Source organism: Neolamprologus brichardi, chromosome 10 (genome assembly GCF_056152115.1).
Source record: "Neolamprologus brichardi isolate AB-2024 chromosome 10, ASM5615211v1, whole genome shotgun sequence".
NCBI lineage: Eukaryota > Metazoa > Chordata > Actinopteri > Cichliformes > Cichlidae > Neolamprologus > Neolamprologus brichardi.
In genome coordinates, this window is record NC_142113.1 from 34,117,961 (window position 1) to 34,135,000 (window position 17,040).

At 46.7% G+C, this 17,040-nt stretch overlaps 2 protein-coding genes across 4 annotated transcripts in view; both read left to right on the top strand.

Annotated features, from left to right (window-relative positions):
• The first annotated feature begins 38 nt into the window (after window positions 1-38).
• On the top strand, window positions 39-12,461 carry lcp2a (lymphocyte cytosolic protein 2a). Of its 3 annotated transcripts, none has more exons than XM_087847601.1 (21): window positions 39-627; window positions 3,608-3,670; window positions 3,750-3,796; window positions 4,003-4,068; window positions 5,800-5,822; window positions 6,300-6,340; window positions 6,481-6,661; window positions 6,850-6,923; window positions 7,043-7,100; window positions 7,204-7,281; window positions 7,432-7,454; window positions 7,776-7,795; window positions 8,921-9,016; window positions 9,147-9,165; window positions 9,383-9,398; window positions 9,516-9,588; window positions 9,677-9,708; window positions 10,205-10,263; window positions 10,688-10,762; window positions 10,891-11,040; window positions 11,907-12,461. In XM_087847601.1, exons 1-21 carry the CDS (start codon window positions 550-552, stop codon window positions 12,054-12,056), a joined length of 1,422 nt encoding a protein of 473 aa, XP_087703727.1. In that variant the 5' UTR covers window positions 39-549; the 3' UTR covers window positions 12,057-12,461. The 3 variants fall into 3 exon arrangements, with proteins under 3 accessions (XP_087703727.1, XP_087703725.1, XP_087703726.1); XM_087847599.1 differs by having other exon boundaries at window positions 40-627; window positions 7,040-7,100; XM_087847600.1 differs by having other exon boundaries at window positions 41-627; window positions 7,040-7,100; window positions 9,150-9,165.
• Window positions 12,462-16,321: 3,860 nt separating this feature from the next.
• Window positions 16,322-17,040, top strand: part of foxi3a (forkhead box I3a) — a 1,405-nt gene continuing 686 nt past the window's right edge. Inside the window, exon 1 of the mRNA XM_006808272.3 lies at window positions 16,322-16,936. Within this exon, the coding sequence (XP_006808335.2) occupies window positions 16,399-16,936 (538 nt within the window). The 5' untranslated portion in view covers window positions 16,322-16,398. The remainder of the gene's footprint in view (window positions 16,937-17,040) is intronic.

A 17,040-nucleotide genomic window follows, 5' to 3' on the forward strand; every position in this document is an offset into this window, starting at 1 on the left:
GGGGTTGGTTTGTTCCTCTGTTTGGCATTTCGACAGCGTCGCTGCAGCGAGTGGGTGCAGCTGCAGACGCTGTTCCGCTCTGTGGTCAGACGGGGGGTGGGGGTGACGCTGCCTTCATCCATCCCCCACTTCACTTCCTCTGAGCGAGAGAGAGAGAGGAAAGAGAGACGCAGAGAGAGAGACTGAAGGAGTGGAGGAGGAGGAAGCCATTTTGGGCCCGGGTGACATGTCTGCGTGCTCGTTGCTGCCTGCGCTGCCGGACGGACGCTCGCGCAGTTAGACCGGACGACTCGGTTTGGGGAAGTAAAAGCTGAGACGCTCGCAGCTCTTTGCTTATCTGTCTTTCAGAGACGTCTGAGTCATCACAGGAAGAGGCGGCGAGGCCCGTTAGTCAGACCGCGGGCTGAAGGAGAATAACGGCGCAGAAACGACGAGCCCGATCACTTCCTCAGAGGACGAGGAGCGAGCTCAAAGATCGCCTTTCTCTCAGATGTTAGCGTGCTCTGGCTCTGACAGCAGCTGACGTCGTGCCTTTGAGCATCGAGCAGGATGAGTTCGGACCGCATGCCGTCCAGGTCGGACGTGATGGCGTGGAGCCCGCAGCAGCTGGCGGACTACCTGAGAAGGGTGAGGCCTCTGTCCGTACTTTTCGTGCGTCCTCGTTTTCAGCTCCTCGGGATCCTCCGAGCGGCGGGGTCAGCTGACTCACGCTCAGACGGCGCCGTGAACCAAACCAGAGCGTTAGTGAGCAGCAGCTCACCTCAGAGGCTCAGGTGAGCGGCTGCACCTGCCCGATGACACGTGGCGACCGCAGCTTTGGTGTTTGATGTGTTTGAAACGTTGGCGTAGCGTGCTGATCAACAACATTCAGTAAAGCTCTGGCTCGCTGTTAGTGCAGTGACCTCACTGATGATGTCATTCAAAATGCAGAGGTGCAGTTCAGACGGTCATAATGCGTCAGCCCGATGCTTCTGGTGCTTCGTGCATCTGTAGTTAAAGGCTGGGCTGAGTGACGGTCGTCGGCTCTGCCTCGGCGTGATTGCGTTCAGCTTTCCTGCTGATCGCAGCGATGGTGACATTTTTCTGCAGAAGTTCAAACGCTGTGACGTAACGACTCAGAGAAGCAGCGGCTTTAACGAGGAAGTGTTTGTGATGCGTTTGGATAAAAGTCCCCGAGAACAAGGACAAAGGCGTTAGCCGTTAGCTGCTCGCGTCTGAAGGCGGCTGCATGAAGAGGAGTGAGATGTGACACACTGCTGGGTTTCCCCTTCCTGTGCATCTCTTAATCTAAACAGTTCGTCTTACTTTAACAGACTTTAACATCTGATCGCGTCTGATTATTTTTAGGTCACTTAGCAGCAGTTTGATGGTGCAAAGTATCGGAGCAGGTGGAGCAGATGAAAGCTGTGCGTCGGCGCAGAGCCGCAGGAAGTGTCGTTATTTTCCATTTGGGGTTTGATGGGGTTATTTAAGGCCTACGGTGTTTCAGCATGCGTGCTCTCAGCGGAGGCAAGAATAGCAACAGGTGGGAGATAATAACTGTAACTTGTTACAAACATTCAAATCATGGGGTGAACTTCTGTAGAAGAAATCCCTGTGGGCTTATTTTCAACAAGTGGGTGAATGTCAACAAGCCTGCGGGACGTCCGCTCAGCGGAGACGCTTCAGTCCCGTGCAGGTCGTCCACCCCAGCATCCTCCTCCATCACTACATCCATGAACCTCCTCTGAGCTTCTTCCAAACCACCTCAGCCTCTCTGACTCTGATGCACTCGTCCCTTATCTCCATCTTCCACCTACTCCACCCTATCTGCACTCTGTGCTTCATCAGCATAAAAGACTCTATCAGCGCGACACAAAGTTTCCGTGCGATTCATTTATAGCGTCTGATGTCAGAGGCTTTTAATGATTGCTGGATGCAACCCACAGACTCCTTTACCGCTCAGGCTGCGTCATGTTCATTTATCGAATCTGTTCAAACGTGGGCTCGTTGAAGAAGAAGAATCGTCATGACAACACGAAACGTGGAAAAGAGGCCGATGCCTGTTTGTGTCGAACCTCAGACCAGCTGAGCTCGTCTCACTGATGCTGACGAGTCGCTCGTGCTCGGCTATTTTTTGAGAATCAGTAGGAAATCTGAGGAAATCTGTGTGGGACAAAATGACGCTAACGCTTTAGTCCCGTCCATAAGTTACAGCTGACCAGTAACTGTGACATCAGAAACCGATTCTTATCTTTGCTTTGCGTCACTGCGATTGGGGCGACCGTGGCTCAGGGGGTTGGGAAGCGCACCTGTAACCGGAAGGTCGCCGGTTCGATCCCCGGGCTCTCTGTCCTGGTCGTTGTGTCCTTGAGCAAGACACTTCACCTACCGCCTACTGGTGTTGGCCAGAGGGGCCGATGGTGCGATATGGCGGCCTCGCTTCTGTCAGTCTGCCCCAGGACAGCTGTGGCTGTCACTACCCGATCCGTACCGGAAACCCGATCGGTACCCCGCATGCGCGAAAGGTGTCTACTTCCCGTCGTAGCGTTTTACGATAGTTACGGGTCAGAGTATCTGTTAAGATGTTAAGAATAATAAGTATATCTTAAAATGTTTGCAATAATGAAGCATTTCAGTACAATGTAGACAAAAACGAAAAATAAAAAGATAGTTACGGATCGGGACTCCCCAATCCTTACTGCGCATGTGCAAAGTCGGACCGTACAAATCGGGTCTACCCGATCCGTACCGCGCATGTGCAGGGGTTTTCTTCTTCTTCTGTTCGTTTAATGGCAGTTTACTCCCCAGTGTACGAGGATACTGCCACCTGCTGACCGAGCGAATGAACCCTATTGTAAACTGAATTGGCGTCATTACAAACGTGTGTTAAATTTGATTTAGTGATAGACGAGTGTGTTTATGCTTGTCTGTGAGGAGAGGATTGATTAGTATAGTGACGATGATGTCCGCTATCACTGTCAATTGTCAGTAAACACTTAATCTGGCTGATGAATCTTCACGTGACACATTGCTAAATCAATATTATTGTCTGTAATTAGGCGCCATTCTTCTTATTTTACGGCGCTGTTGTTCAATCGGGGAACGCTCTCTGTTGAGGAGAAAAGCATGAATTTGTTTGTATACGGATTATCCATTGTTTAAATGTCCCGGGCAGTCGAAAAGGAGGCAGAGCTGTTGAGAAATGCTAGGAGCTAACTGGGCGCTAACCGTATCATTCAAATATATTGAATGTCGCAATGTTGGCAAAGAGAGGAAGTGACGTAAGATTTGCGCATGCGGGGTACCGATCGGGTTTCCGGTACGGATCGGGTAGCGACAGTGGCTACACCTGTAGCTGCCTCCACCAGTGTGTGAATGTGAGAGTGAATGAATAGTGGCATTGTAAAGCGCTATATAAATGCAATCCATTATTATTATCACTGCGTGTGTTAGTTTAGATGTTTCACATTCACAGAATCGTCTGTGGAGAACATCACGTCCATACATGAGGAAGAATCAGTATTTCCTGGAAGACAGAAAAGAATCGAATAAGAAACAGCGATAATAAAATAATAATAAATAGATGTGATCATATTTGAATGATGCTGTGACGTCCCTGTTACAGATGAATCTGTCCGGCTGTGACAAAGTCGTGCTGAAGCACTCCATCTCTGGTTCCAGATTTGTGGTGAGTTCAACAACAAGAAAATAAAACTGGAAAAGGAAAGAAGGGTTTAGGAAGGATGTGACCCTGTTTGTTTTTGCAGAATCTGAGCGACAATGACCTCCAGAAATTCCCTAAACTTCATACTCCGTGAGTACTGCCCCCTGCTGCTGCGCTGTGGTACTGCAGCTTTGATCGAGAGACGTTACTGGATCAGTACTGTTAACAGAAAGTCTTCACTTGTAACCAAAGCTGGCGTTTGATGTTAGATGTGCTGATTGTGTGGTACAGTCTGAACGCTGAGACCCAGGCGAGGGTTAACCGCACTGTGACGTCGTGTATCCATGTCTCTGCAGGATGATCTCCAAACTCAGCAGTGAAATCAACAAGAAGGAGAAGAGGGGAGGCTTCTTTAGTAAAAAGTACGTTCATGTTCTGCTTATAACAACAGCCTGTGCTTTAATCGTGGCAATGAAACGACAGTCTGGTAACCACTGGTGTCTCCTATACATCTGTTCAAGCACAGAGTCCAGATAGAGCCAGAATACTGTTGGACGGTGTTCATAGAAGAACCTGTATCTTATTCTGAAAGGCTCGCTCATGGAGCACGCCAGCGGACAGTGAAGGTTGATTCACACAAACCGTTAGAGCAGTGTTGCCAACTTAGCGACTTTGTTGCTATATTTAGCGAGTTTTCAGACCTCTTAGCGACTTTTTTTTCTAAAAAGCAACAAATCCAGCGACTTTTTCTGGTGTTATTGGAGACTTATTTATGACGACTTTTTGACGTGAAAGCGCATATCGCTCTTACTTATTGCTCTTACTCTCAACAAGCAGCGTTGCTTTGGCACGGTGCACCTCACCCGTGCCAAAGCGCTCACGGGCTGAGGATAGTCCTCCCCCAGCTGCTATCGGGGCAGGAGACGTTCACACCTGTGCGTCCAAACTGCAAATGAATCACGCATGAGCGAAGCCGCTGCTCCGCACTGACTGTAACGCAGTCAGTTCTTCTTTTACTGTTATGTTGTTTTGTGGATCAGGTTTAAAACTACTTATAAACACACACTCTCACACACAAAGTAACTCCACCAGAGTGCCTATTTCGGGTCACTTTTGCCGGTCCAAGCCCGGGTAAAGGAGCAGGTTTGGAATTGTGACATTAAAAAACAATAATTGCTAAAATAAATTTAATTTGTAGTTCTAAATAAACTCTAAATGCATTTAGGACGTTTTTTTACTCACTTTATGTCTCTTCCACGATGTTATTTCTCTCTCCAACAACATAGATTACAATTACATTAGCATGACCAATTATGCAAATTAGCCAATAGCGATTTTCCTTACTGAGGAGTTGGCAACACTGGTTAGAGCTCGTCTTGGTTCTAAATGAGTTTTCTGAGAAACGCATCACCTCATGTTAATCGCAAAATTCATGTTGCGTTGCTAAGCAATGGCTAGCTGGCTAACATTAGCTTATTTGCTTGCTAGCTTTATTGCTGGTAAAACACTGTCTGAATTAGCGACTGACCAACCTGTCAAATTACTTTAGCAGCTAAAATGATCGTAACGTTAAATAAGGGTCGATTTTAGCATCACATGTCTGAACAAACAACCACCTGAAATGCCTCGGGGCACTGATTCGTTGTTAATGATTTCAAAGATTTATCAAGACTTTGTTGAGTACATGAAACGGACTCTGAGCTGACGCTAACGTTAGCTCGCTGGTTGCTGTTGTGGTTTGTGTGAAATTGTTTGCTAGCTGAATGGTGCGAGCCAACATTTCATGCTAGCTGTCGTTTGTCTTAGAGGCACACACTGTACTGGGAGCTCTGTCACGGCCAGCTTATTTATACGAATAACAACATACAGACTCACGTTTCTTTATATAAGAGTTTATCTCTAAGTAAAGTCTAAAAGGGAAAGTTCTGTTGTTGCTTAAAGAAAGTTTTTCTGGATGTTTGCTTGATAAAACTTAAATTAGCATCAGAAGAAGGTGCTAAAACTTTTACAGTTGATTCATAAAAGAGCTTTGTTCGTGTTTCCTGCACACTGTTTTTTGTCTTTGTGGTTATTTTACATCTTTTAAAAGCATCACCTGAGCAGCGCTGAGGTTTGACTCAGCTCTGACTTTCTCACACCTTTTTTTCTCACAGGACGTCCAAATATCAAGAACCAGGTAAGAATTTATTGTTTAATGTTTCTACACAGAGCCATGGATGGTTTGAATAATCGTCACATGTATTAGTCGTTTCAGAATAAAATCCTTTGTAATGTGCGTTCTGCGTTCACCTCCGTCACACCAGATCAGAGTTCCTGATATGTGAAACTTAAACATAACGTTGGGTGTGCTTCCGTTTTACGGGGACTTTCCAATCGAACAGAAGCAGGAAGTGTTTGTGATGAAGCGTAAATATTTTAGTTTGACAAAGCTGGAATAAAATTTCACAGGAAATCGAAACAACAATAAAAACAGGTTAGCATTACCACATAGTTTCGCGATGATGAGTAAGGATCTGTAATAGATATTTACCTAATTGCAGTATTATTACGAAGTCTGAAAGCTCGTCGTGTCGTCAGTGATTTGAGTCTTTGTGATTATTTCTTCGTCACATCTGGAAACACAGATGTTAACCTGCTGCTTTCTCCTCTGCAGAAATCAACTCTGAGCCTCAGGGATGGGGCGAAGACGAGTTTGTGAGTTTATCGATTTATTTACTGAATAAAAACAAAATTCATGATGTCGCAAACACCATAAAACACATTTACATTTTAAAGGATATACATGTGTTAGACGTCCACCCAACACAAGCTTCTCTCTGCGTTTCCTCGGTCAGGACGATGAATTTGACGATGACTACGAGAGTCCGTACAGCGACGATGACGGCAGCGGGGGAGACTACGAGTCCCCAAACGATGACCAGGACGCGGGTAACGATTACGAGCCGCCTCCTTCCGAACCCGCAGAGGACCACAAGCTGTGCCCCCCCCGGCCCATCGGGGACGGGGATTACATTGGTACCCTCACGAGTTCACACACGCCAGAAAATATTACCATCGAATCATCATTTGGGTCATTTCTGCCTCCAGACGCAGTCGTCGAGTTTGTTTCAGTGTTTGTAACAGAGATGAAAATAACGACCAAACAAACACGCTTTATAAACGTGTGTGTGTGTGTGTGTGTGTGTGTGTGTGTGTGTGTGTAGACAACCACGTGTCCCGAGTTCAGCCCCCCGCTGTGTCTCCCCGCCCCCCCGTCTCTACGCCACCATCTCGGATGGTGAGTCAAGCTTATCGTAGTACCGAGTGTCTCCACAGAGGGCGCCACACATACTTTAGAATAGTTTGTATTTGCTAAGTGTGTCTGTGTGTGTTTGCGTGTGTGTGTTATCAAAGCAGCCCATGGACGCTCGCAGAGACCCCTCCCCTCACTGTGGTCCACGACCTCCTGGAAAGCGTGAGTAACTTCCTGCAAACACGCTGATCACATGACATCTTCTCAGGTCATGTGACTCCTCGGGGCTCCTTGTTAAAGCTGCTCTTCGTGTGTTTGTGTTCAGTGCCTCCTGAGCCGCCGCAGGTCTTTCGTAACAACAAGCCAGGCAGAGGTCCAGGATCCAACCCGTCCCCCATCAGAGGTAAATGACCTCACCTGTGCAGGCCGACAGGGCTGGAGGAAATCCCTCCCACGGTGGTCTGTCCCACCGAAACATAAAGAAAAACAAACAACACGACTGAACTTTATGTTTGGAATCAAACTGTGAATGACGTTTGTTTTATCGTCACAGGACCGAACAACACGCGGGACAGGGTGAGTTTACAAAACACTTTGTACACATGACAAATCAGAAAAACACGGATGAAGAGTTAGACCCCGAGCAGCTCCACACGCTAACGTCACACGCTAACGTCACGCGCTAACGTCACGCGCTAACGTCACGCGCTAACATCACACGCTAACATCACGCGCTAACGCCACACGCTAACGTCACACGCTAACGTCACACGCTAACGTCACATGCTAACGTCACGCGCTAACGTCACACGCTAACGTCACACGATAACGCTGATCTAATGTTTCACTATGTTCATATTCAAACATTTACTCTCATTCATTTTCTGCTTATTGCAGCCGGGCGGACAACCTTGGAGGTGTGTACACACACACACACACACACACACACACACACACACACATGCGTAGCTCCTGTCCTATGCTGAGGTAATAAGACAGTAAGTGTATACATCTGTGTAACTGTCTACAGCGTCGTGTGAGGATTTCTTCCAACAGGAACGTTTGTGTTGAGTTGTGTTAGCTTCCTCCTCTGTGGCAGCTCTGCCGTGGGGTGTACCACAGGGATCTATTATTGGACCACTCCCGTTTTCATTGTATCTCCTGCTACTGCGATCTTCTGAAAACACAACATTTCATCTATACGCTGACGACTGGCAGCTTTGTCGTCTCTGTGGGTCTGCTGCTTGATTGTCTCAGTTAAGTCATGGAGGCTCTAAATGTTTACATTTTTATCCAGTCCCAGTCGTTCCTCAACTCTCACCCCAACCAATCACAGCAGATGGCCCCGCCCCTCCCTGAGCCTGGTTCTGCTGGAGGTTTCTTCCTGTTAAAAGGGAGTTTTTCCTTCCCACTGTCGCCAAAGTGCTGCTCATAGGGGGTCATATGATTGTTGGGTTTTTCTCTGTATGTGTTATTGTAGGGTCTACTGTGCAATATAAAGCGCCTTGAGGCGACTATATAAATAAAGTTAAATTGAATTCCTCTGGTACCCCAGATGTTGACTCTGCTGCACTGACCCTGAAGAGCTCAGTTACTAATCTTGGGGTAAAACTCGACTCTGCGCTTAGTTCTGATGGCAGTGGTGAAATCTTCATCCTGTCACCTCAGACGTGTGGAGGGTGGAGCCTTTTCTCTCCAGGCTTTGATAACCTGCCAGGTCTCCGTCACGCCTGCAGCTGGTGCAGAATGCTGCAGTTTTTAACTGGTAGAAGAACATCTGAGCACATTACTGGCTTACACTGGCTTCAAATTCAATTTAAAATCCTTTTACTCGGTTTTAAATCCTTAAATGCCCCCCCCCCCCCCCCCCCCTCCCCTTACATCACAGCTGAGACTGAAGCTTTGGAACGATCTTCCTCTTCACATCAGGCAGTCTACCTCAGTGCTGGTCTTTATTCGCTGCCTTGTTATTTATTGTTATTGTGTTTGTTACTGTCATGTTTGTGCTGTGTGAATAAATGTTGGTGTGTTGGTGCACGCAGGCCACCGCAGGAGGATCCACCCACCTTTACCAAGCCTCCTCTGCCCTCCACCAACATCAACAGGAGCAACTCCTCCGCCCGCCTCTCACCCAGCAGGTATCACCTGAAGATAAACGATTCACTTTGATGTTTACAGTTTATTTAATTCAACGTTTATTTGTAGCAAAATGTTTTTATGTAACAGCTGAAGGACGAAAAATAGTCACGTTTGGTTTGTTTGTTTCAGCAGGACGGACAGGAGAGCGGTACGACACACACACACACACACACACACACAGACACACACACACACACACGTGTAAATATAGTTTATTTATTTACTGTCACCAGGTTTAATATCTCTGATTAAACAAATGAACATTTGAAATTGTGTTTCACTGAGTTAGATGAAGATATCTGTTTGTATCCTCGTCTGAGGTTTGTGGGAAATAAAAGTTAAATTCTTGTGTTTTTTTTCCTCAGCAGCTGCCAGACGAAGGTGAGGTTTATTCATTTTTTCCAGATTTACTTCCTAAATAAAAAAAACTTTAAAAATAAACATTTAAACTTTGTTACTTGTTTAAAACGTGTTTTTAAATCTGTTTTTCCCCTTCAGTGTCAAATAGCAACACTTTCCCTCTTAGCAAGCCTCCCCGGCCCGGACCCCCGGGCCCTCCCGCTGGAGACAGGTATGTGAGTTAGACCATAAGATTTCTTTTTGTGGTGGTTTACAAAAACACACACTCATGGTAAACTTATTTTTATTGTTTTTAACAGGACTGGATCTCTGCCACACAAACTGCAACCTCGTAAGAAGAAAATTAGTTTGACATTTTGTGAAATACACTTTTTCTCAGAGTGTAAATACATCTGTCCTTTCACAATAAAACTCCAGAAATCGATTTGAAACCAGTGAAAAGGTTTAAAATGTCTCTGTGAGCGTGCTCAGTTTGTCCAGCAGACCAGAGCTGAAACAGCTTTAATGATTCGTACATTACAATAATCAGATTTATGAATAACAGCACAAATTTATACAAAGTGATTTCTTAAAAGTTAAATCAACATGGAAGTGCACTGATGTCCAGCAGGGGGCGACTGCTCCTAGTTTGAGATCTTTTAAATAAAATATTTGACTTTGGCTCCATCAGAGTCACAGTGGGTGAAAGGTCATGTGAGGTTAGCTGTGGGCTGGTTGAGTCCTCAGGACATAGAATAGAATAGAGTAGAATAGCCCTTTATTGTCTTTGTCCATAGACATGATAAATGAGTGTAAAGTGATGGTAGTGTGATTGTGTGTTTTTGCAGCGATGCCGTCGGGCAGACAGTCGGTTCGTCCTCCTCCGTCTGCAGCAGGATACACACAGGTAACACTAAAATACACACGCGCTTGTCTTTGTGACATGTGGGGACCGTGGGTCACGTAAACATTATGAGGTCCATACTGATCAAGAGTTTCACAATAACAGCATCATCAAGAAATGATGGTTTCTATCAGACAAAGAGTTTTTAATTTAAAATACAGGAAATGGCACAGATGTTTTTGTTTGTATTTGATTTAATTATATGTACTTTTAATGACAACAACAACAACAACAACAACAATAATAATTACAACAATGTTCTCGGTGATGTTCTTCAGTGTGAACAGCAGGTGGTGCTGTTTCCTTTGTCTTTGCTGAAACACACACACAACTCGTCATCAGAGGGTTTATTACTGTGTGTGTGTGTGTGTGTGTGTGTGTGTGTGTGTGTGTGTGTGTGTGTGCGTGTGTGTCTGTGTGTGTGTAGGAGCTGGACCCTCGCTGGTATGTGGGTAAAGTGACCCGAGGTCAGGCTGAAGGATGTCTGAAGCGAGTCTGCAAGGTACCAGGAACAGAGCGTCATAATAAAAGTTTCTGTTATTCAAACTTGTTTATCAGGACTCGGTGGAGCAGCAGCCACACACCCAGCACACTGTGGTCTAAACACTTTAAATCCTGTGTCTCATGTAGGATGGGGCGTACCTGGTGAGGGACAGCACCCGGCAGCAGGCGAACCAGCCCTTCACCCTGATGGTCTACTACCAGGACAAAGTCTACAACATCCAGATCAGGCAGCAGAACCAGCAGTTCGTGCTGGGAACCGGACTCAAAGTCCAGGAGGTAAAATCCTGGATTCTTCAGTTACAGCCAACAAGTCTGTTTACTGTTTACAGCCGATTTCAGTGTTCAGGGCACTATAACCAGCTACAGAGGTTTTCCTCATGATGTCATGTGCAGCTCACTCAAGAACTGTCCGCCATATTGGACCTGACAAGGAGTTTTGATCACGTCCAATCACTGCACACGTGAAATCATCACAACACCTTCATTCTGAAAATAACAGATACAAGCATCAGAGAAACTGTGTGACTGCATCTCAACTTTCACATTTATAGTTTTTGTTTTGTTTTTCCGTCTCATCATCTTCATCAGCCTCCTCCTCCTCGCCTGAACTTAGGCTTCTGACATGACAAATCAATCTTGTCTCAGTTATCACAGTGTAGACATGCGACCCTCCGTCTCTGGACAAGAGACGACTAAACAACATCATAACGTTCCAAGCTAACGGCAGCTAACATTACACTAAAGCTTAAACTGCTTTCCTCTGTGGGAGCTCCACTCACATGTGTTAACAGCAGCTAAGAGCTAGCAGCAGCACCTACGGACAGACACACAATGCTTGGACACGAGTGATAATGCACAGAGACGTGTTAATATGAAAATGTAATAAAGATCAGGGACCCACTTGATCCAGTGATCCAGGTCCAGTTGCTGTGTTTCTTGTAAATACTGAGAAGCATCCAGACTTTTGTTGGCCTTCATAACTCGTCCAGTATAATTTGTTGTTGATATACATGCTGTGATGTCAGAGCGAATACCAAGGTTACTTCACAACATCAGTACAGTTCCACCTTCAGCGTTCACCTGTAATAACTGTGTTTGACCTGCAGGGGGAGGTGTAATCTAACTGTGTCTTGTGTGTCCAGTCCTTCCCGTCAGTCAGTGACATCATCAGCCATTATTCCCAGTCTCCTCTGCTGCTCATCGATGCCAAAAACCGGAGCGCCAGCCAGCAGAACCAGTGCATGCTCTCAGACCCGGCAGGATACTACCTGGGTGGCCAGAACTGGTCCTGACCGGACTGAACCGGATCAAACTTTACGATGATTTACGATGAATGTTCAAACGCCACTAGTGGCTGTGCTAAACGTCTTCCTGTTTCCAGGAAGCTGTGCTGTGTGGCGCCAGAGGAAAATGTTGGATTTTTGCACATGTTGCTTCAGTTGTTCGTTTGCCTTTTTGTGTTCCTGTTTTTACGGGTTTGTGACAAAAAAATGTCTCTTTGAATCTTAAGAAGAGTTCTTAAAAGTTTTAGCTTCTCTTTGGGGTTTCTGTCGACACTCGATGACGCTGGGCCAACTCGACAGCGTTCACTTAAAATACTTTCAAACTAAGCCGACTGTTTCTGTCGTCCTCACCTCCACGTAACCTGTGCTTCACTGTTCACCTGTCTCAGCTGTCCTCAATAAAACCATCATGTGATGTCATTCGTGTCTGGATTTCTCTAACAAAGCACAAAAACCTTCATTTTTATATGTTTCAGCCTTCTGTATCACCTGATGATAAAAGACGGAAGCAGCCAATACTGACGTGCCTTAAACCTGCATTCTTTGTAATGTCCAGCAGGGGGCGACGGTACAAACGTCTGGCCTCTTTTCTTCAGAGCTGCTTTAATTCTTCATGATTCAGACTCAACACGCTGCAGGAAACATTCATCAGAGCTTTGCTCTATTTAGACATGACATCATCATGACATCATCATGACATCATCACAGCTGCTGCAGATGTGTGGGCTGCATCCATGATGATAAACCAGCCTGAGACGATCTGAGCTCCCTCTGTGCACGGCGTGCTGGTCTGCAGCTCAAACGTGACGTCGTCACAGGACCTTGACCCGCAGCGCAGCAGAGCGCGGCGCGGCGCAGCAGAGCGCGGCGCAGCAGAGCGCGGCGCAGCAGAGCGCAGCAGAAATGGAGGAAGAGAAAACATACTCAGTTGTCTGATCATGTGAATCATTATTTTTAAATTAACGACACACACAGAATCAAAGCTGTGTGAAGAGTGTGTTCAGACGCAGAGGGTATGAGGAGGGGCGGGTCTGACAGGTTATAAGCCAATGAGCACACTGCAGGTAACCATTGGAATGATTTATTGACCCAAACTGAGCCGTCCTCCCGTCGGCCTCCAGCAGAGCGACGCCTTCATTTTCTCTTTGCAGTAAAAACTGTTCATGCAAACATGTGAATGAGCTCAAGATACCAGAAGCAAACCTTAAATCTGCTCACAGGTCTGCGGGCAGATTTGGTGCTGCTGCGAAACAACACTGTGACGGTTACAGGTGCTCGCTTTTCCCACGGGCCCCACCGCCATGTCCACGCTGTAATCCCGGGAATCAGTTATAGTCCAGATCCTGTTGTTTTGTCTAAACCGTCACACAGAGAGGATTACTGCTGACACACACACACACACACACACATCGTGGTCTAAACCAATCAGAGATAGTCAGGGGCGGGACCTCTCTATTGCCCAAGGTGAGATGTTCAGTTTGAAGCCTTTGAGGCATTTTTCATTTAGACTTTCTTTTTATTTTATATTTGAGATGTTTTCAGTTTAAATTTCAGCTCAGTGAAACACTTTAAGCACAAGAACCTTTTCAGTAACGTGTTTTTTGGACTATAAGTGCAATTAAAATCCTTTCATTTCCTGAAAGTGCGCCCTATGAATGAATTCTGGTTGTGTTTACTGACCTCGAACTGATTTGATGTGCTCCACGCTCAAATCAGTTAAAATGTTTTAGCACGACTTTGCTAAGCTACGAACCCGCAACGCTCGATGGAGCATTACAGCGACTGTAGTCAGGACCCTCGCGGAGTGATACGTACTGTGCTTCAACATAATATTACTGTACTGTGCGTGCATAAGGAGCCCAAATTGGCTCCTGCTAAGAGACATGGTTACGAAGCTTCAAACAGTCGCGCAACATGAGAACAGAGCAGCTGTGAGAGAGTTCATCATGAATGAATCAATGACAGGAAGCAAGAAGAATGAGCTGAGTAAAGTTTGTTTTTATAATCCGGTGCCCTAAAAATACGGTCACGTGTAGAAATGAGCTCCACATAAAGAACTGTGTGTTGACAGATTGTTGATCATTCATCAATCTGTATGGACAGCAGTTTAAGAAAGTGTACATGTAAAGCTGAAGTGTTCAGTGATGCGGCCGGTCGTTGAGTGATGACGTGATGAATCCTACTTCCAGGCCTAAAGTAGTCTGCGTTTAATATGCTTTTGTGTTGTTAACATGTTTAATTTTTGTATTTTCTTCTATTTAATCTCAAAAAGCTCCTAAAACAGTCATTGATCACTGTTGACCTCCCTCGGCTTTTATTACCGCTAATCATTTATTTAAGCTCAGTTTTTAAAACCTTAGGATGTAGCTACAGCCCAGCCCATGCAGCAGTATATGAATGACTAACCTCGTATTGTGGATGGATTATCTCAGTTGTTCTCCTGGCTGAAGTTTGGTCCTTTTACAGCATCCTGCCATGCGATTACATTTGTTCCTGACCACCGAGAACACTCACGTTAACTTTTATCAAGTGGAAAAAAAGTTAGCTTGTTTATATTATGCTAACATAGCTGTGTCGCTAGCGGTCACGTAGCACATCATTATATACGAGCTAGCCAAACTTCAGTAACCCTACAAACGTCACTGCTGTTTAGTTTTCTGTCTTCATTTATGTTGGAAGTGATAACAGAGCTGTACGTTTGAATTTGTTTCCAAAACCCCGCAGTCAGGACATGCTATGTTGTATTTAGATAGAAGCTAGCGAGCTAGCTAGCGAGCTAACTTCCTGCTAACTTCTCCGTTAAATGTCATAAATTCCGTTTTCATGGATGTTAAACTCAATTGTTACACCTGGTAGAGCAGAACGCTGATCATTTTATTAAAGATGAAAGACTTTAGACAGTTTTTAACTCTCAGTAATGCCACAGTGATGTTTGATTTATGGACCTGCAGCGGAGTTTAGGCACAGACACGGCTAGTGATGTCAGACTGAACGACCGGATATAAAGCAGTTTGTGCATCAGGCTGTAAACAGCTTTATTTGAACTCGGGGTGGCTGTAGCTCAGGAGATAGAGCAGGTCACCTACTGATCGGAAGGTTAGTGGTTTGATCCCTGGCTCCTCCAGTCTGCGTGTCAAGTATCCTTGGGCAAGATACTAACCCCAACTTGCTCTCCGATGCGTCCATCGGAGTATGAATGTGTGCGAATGTAGTTAAATAGCACTAAGTATAGATAAAGTGCTTGTGAGAATGGGTGTGATTGGGTGAATGAGGCATGTTGTATAGAGCGCTTTGAGTACTCCGGGAGAGTAGAAAAGCGCTATATAAGAATCAGTCCATTTACCATTTAACTCTGCTGCCTTTGCTGGACGTCGGAGGAACTGCAGGCTCTGACAGGAGGATGGTCACATGACAGCACAGGCACATGACAGCCATGAGGACAGTTATTACACAAACACGGGCTCAGCTCCGTCCTCATGCATCTGCTCACTCTGAACAAACTCCTTCAGGCTGTAAAGTAACTGAGTAAAGTAGAAAGTTGTGTGCGGCAGCTTCGCAGCATCAGGATCATGACCTCCGTGTTGCTCCATCACTCGGGTCTTATGGAGCTGCTGGACTGAAGCCTCAGACCCGAGCTCACGTCTGCTGACAGACGATCATCGGGGCGTCTGCCACAGACCAGCTGAGCAGTTAGAGCCACGGTGAAAACGAGCCCTGGTTGGGAGGCGCGCTGAAGCATTTACATGAGAATGTGAGTTATTTTGATCGGGCCTGCAGACATGCTGACTGTCAGCGTGTCGGGGGACGTCTGCAGAACAAAGGGCTCGGGCGACGCCTCAAACAGCAGCTGCAGAAACGACTCTGTGAGGAGACGCTCATCTGTGAAACATCAAATAGGAGCCCAGGAGAACGGGCAGCGGTCACAGACACGCTCTTCAGGAACACGACAACGCTTTCAGCATTTTATGGCTTACAAAGTTCATCGAGTGGGAAAGTCACAGGAAATCACCGTAAACACACCAATAAACAAATATCAGTGTTTGCAGAAGCTGAGCTTTAACCCTCATCCACAGCCTCACACGGCCAGCTGTGAACAGCAAACAGACCTTCAACAAGAAAAAGCTCAGAATTAAGAACTGAGACCACGAACATATTTGAATTTTCAGAGTTTAAAATGTTCGCAGGGTCGAGCTGACGTCTGCTTTCGATCCTCCTGATCTGCCCCGGGGCAACAATTCAACCTGTTCTTATTCAAATCAGCCCCCTCCTCGCGCTCATGCCCCAGCAGCCAATCGGCTCGTACAGGGGGCGGGGCAGCAGGGTATAAGTGTCTCAGGTGAGCAGCAGGTGTATGGAGCAGACAGGTGCAGGCAGACGAAGAAGCAGCAGCATGGCGTCCTTTGTGCCGGAGCGTGGCCCGTCCCCCCCCGTCTGCAGACGCTCGCTGCCCCAGCAGGAGCTCCCGTCTCTGGGCCTCGACCCGTCCGACTTCAGCCTGTACGGGCCTCCGTCTCCACCTGCGTCCAGCCCGTCGGCGTGGCTCCAGCCGGCCCACAGCTGCAGCTTCGCCGCAGGATGTGCACCGGGGCTGCCCCCACCCTTCAGGGACTTCCACCCTCATCTCTACGGGCTCCAGAGGAGCATGCCCTGGTTCTCCCAGGACGAGATGCTGAGCTCGGTCCGCCCGCCATACTCTTACTCTGCCCTCATCGCCATGGCAATAAAGAGCGCTCCAGAGCAGCGGCTGACCCTCAGCCAGATCTACCGGTACGTCTCGGACAACTTCCCCTTCTACAGCCGCAGCAAGGCCGGCTGGCAGAACTCCATCCGCCACAACCTGTCGCTCAACGACTGCTTCCAGAAAGTTCCCCGGGCCGAGCGCGATCCAGGTGAGGCGAGCACACCTGGGCTCTGTTCGAGGCTCTGATTCGTCAGAGACAGGAAGATGTTTTGTTCTTTGTTTCCAGTATAAACTCAGTTTCTTCATCCAGGT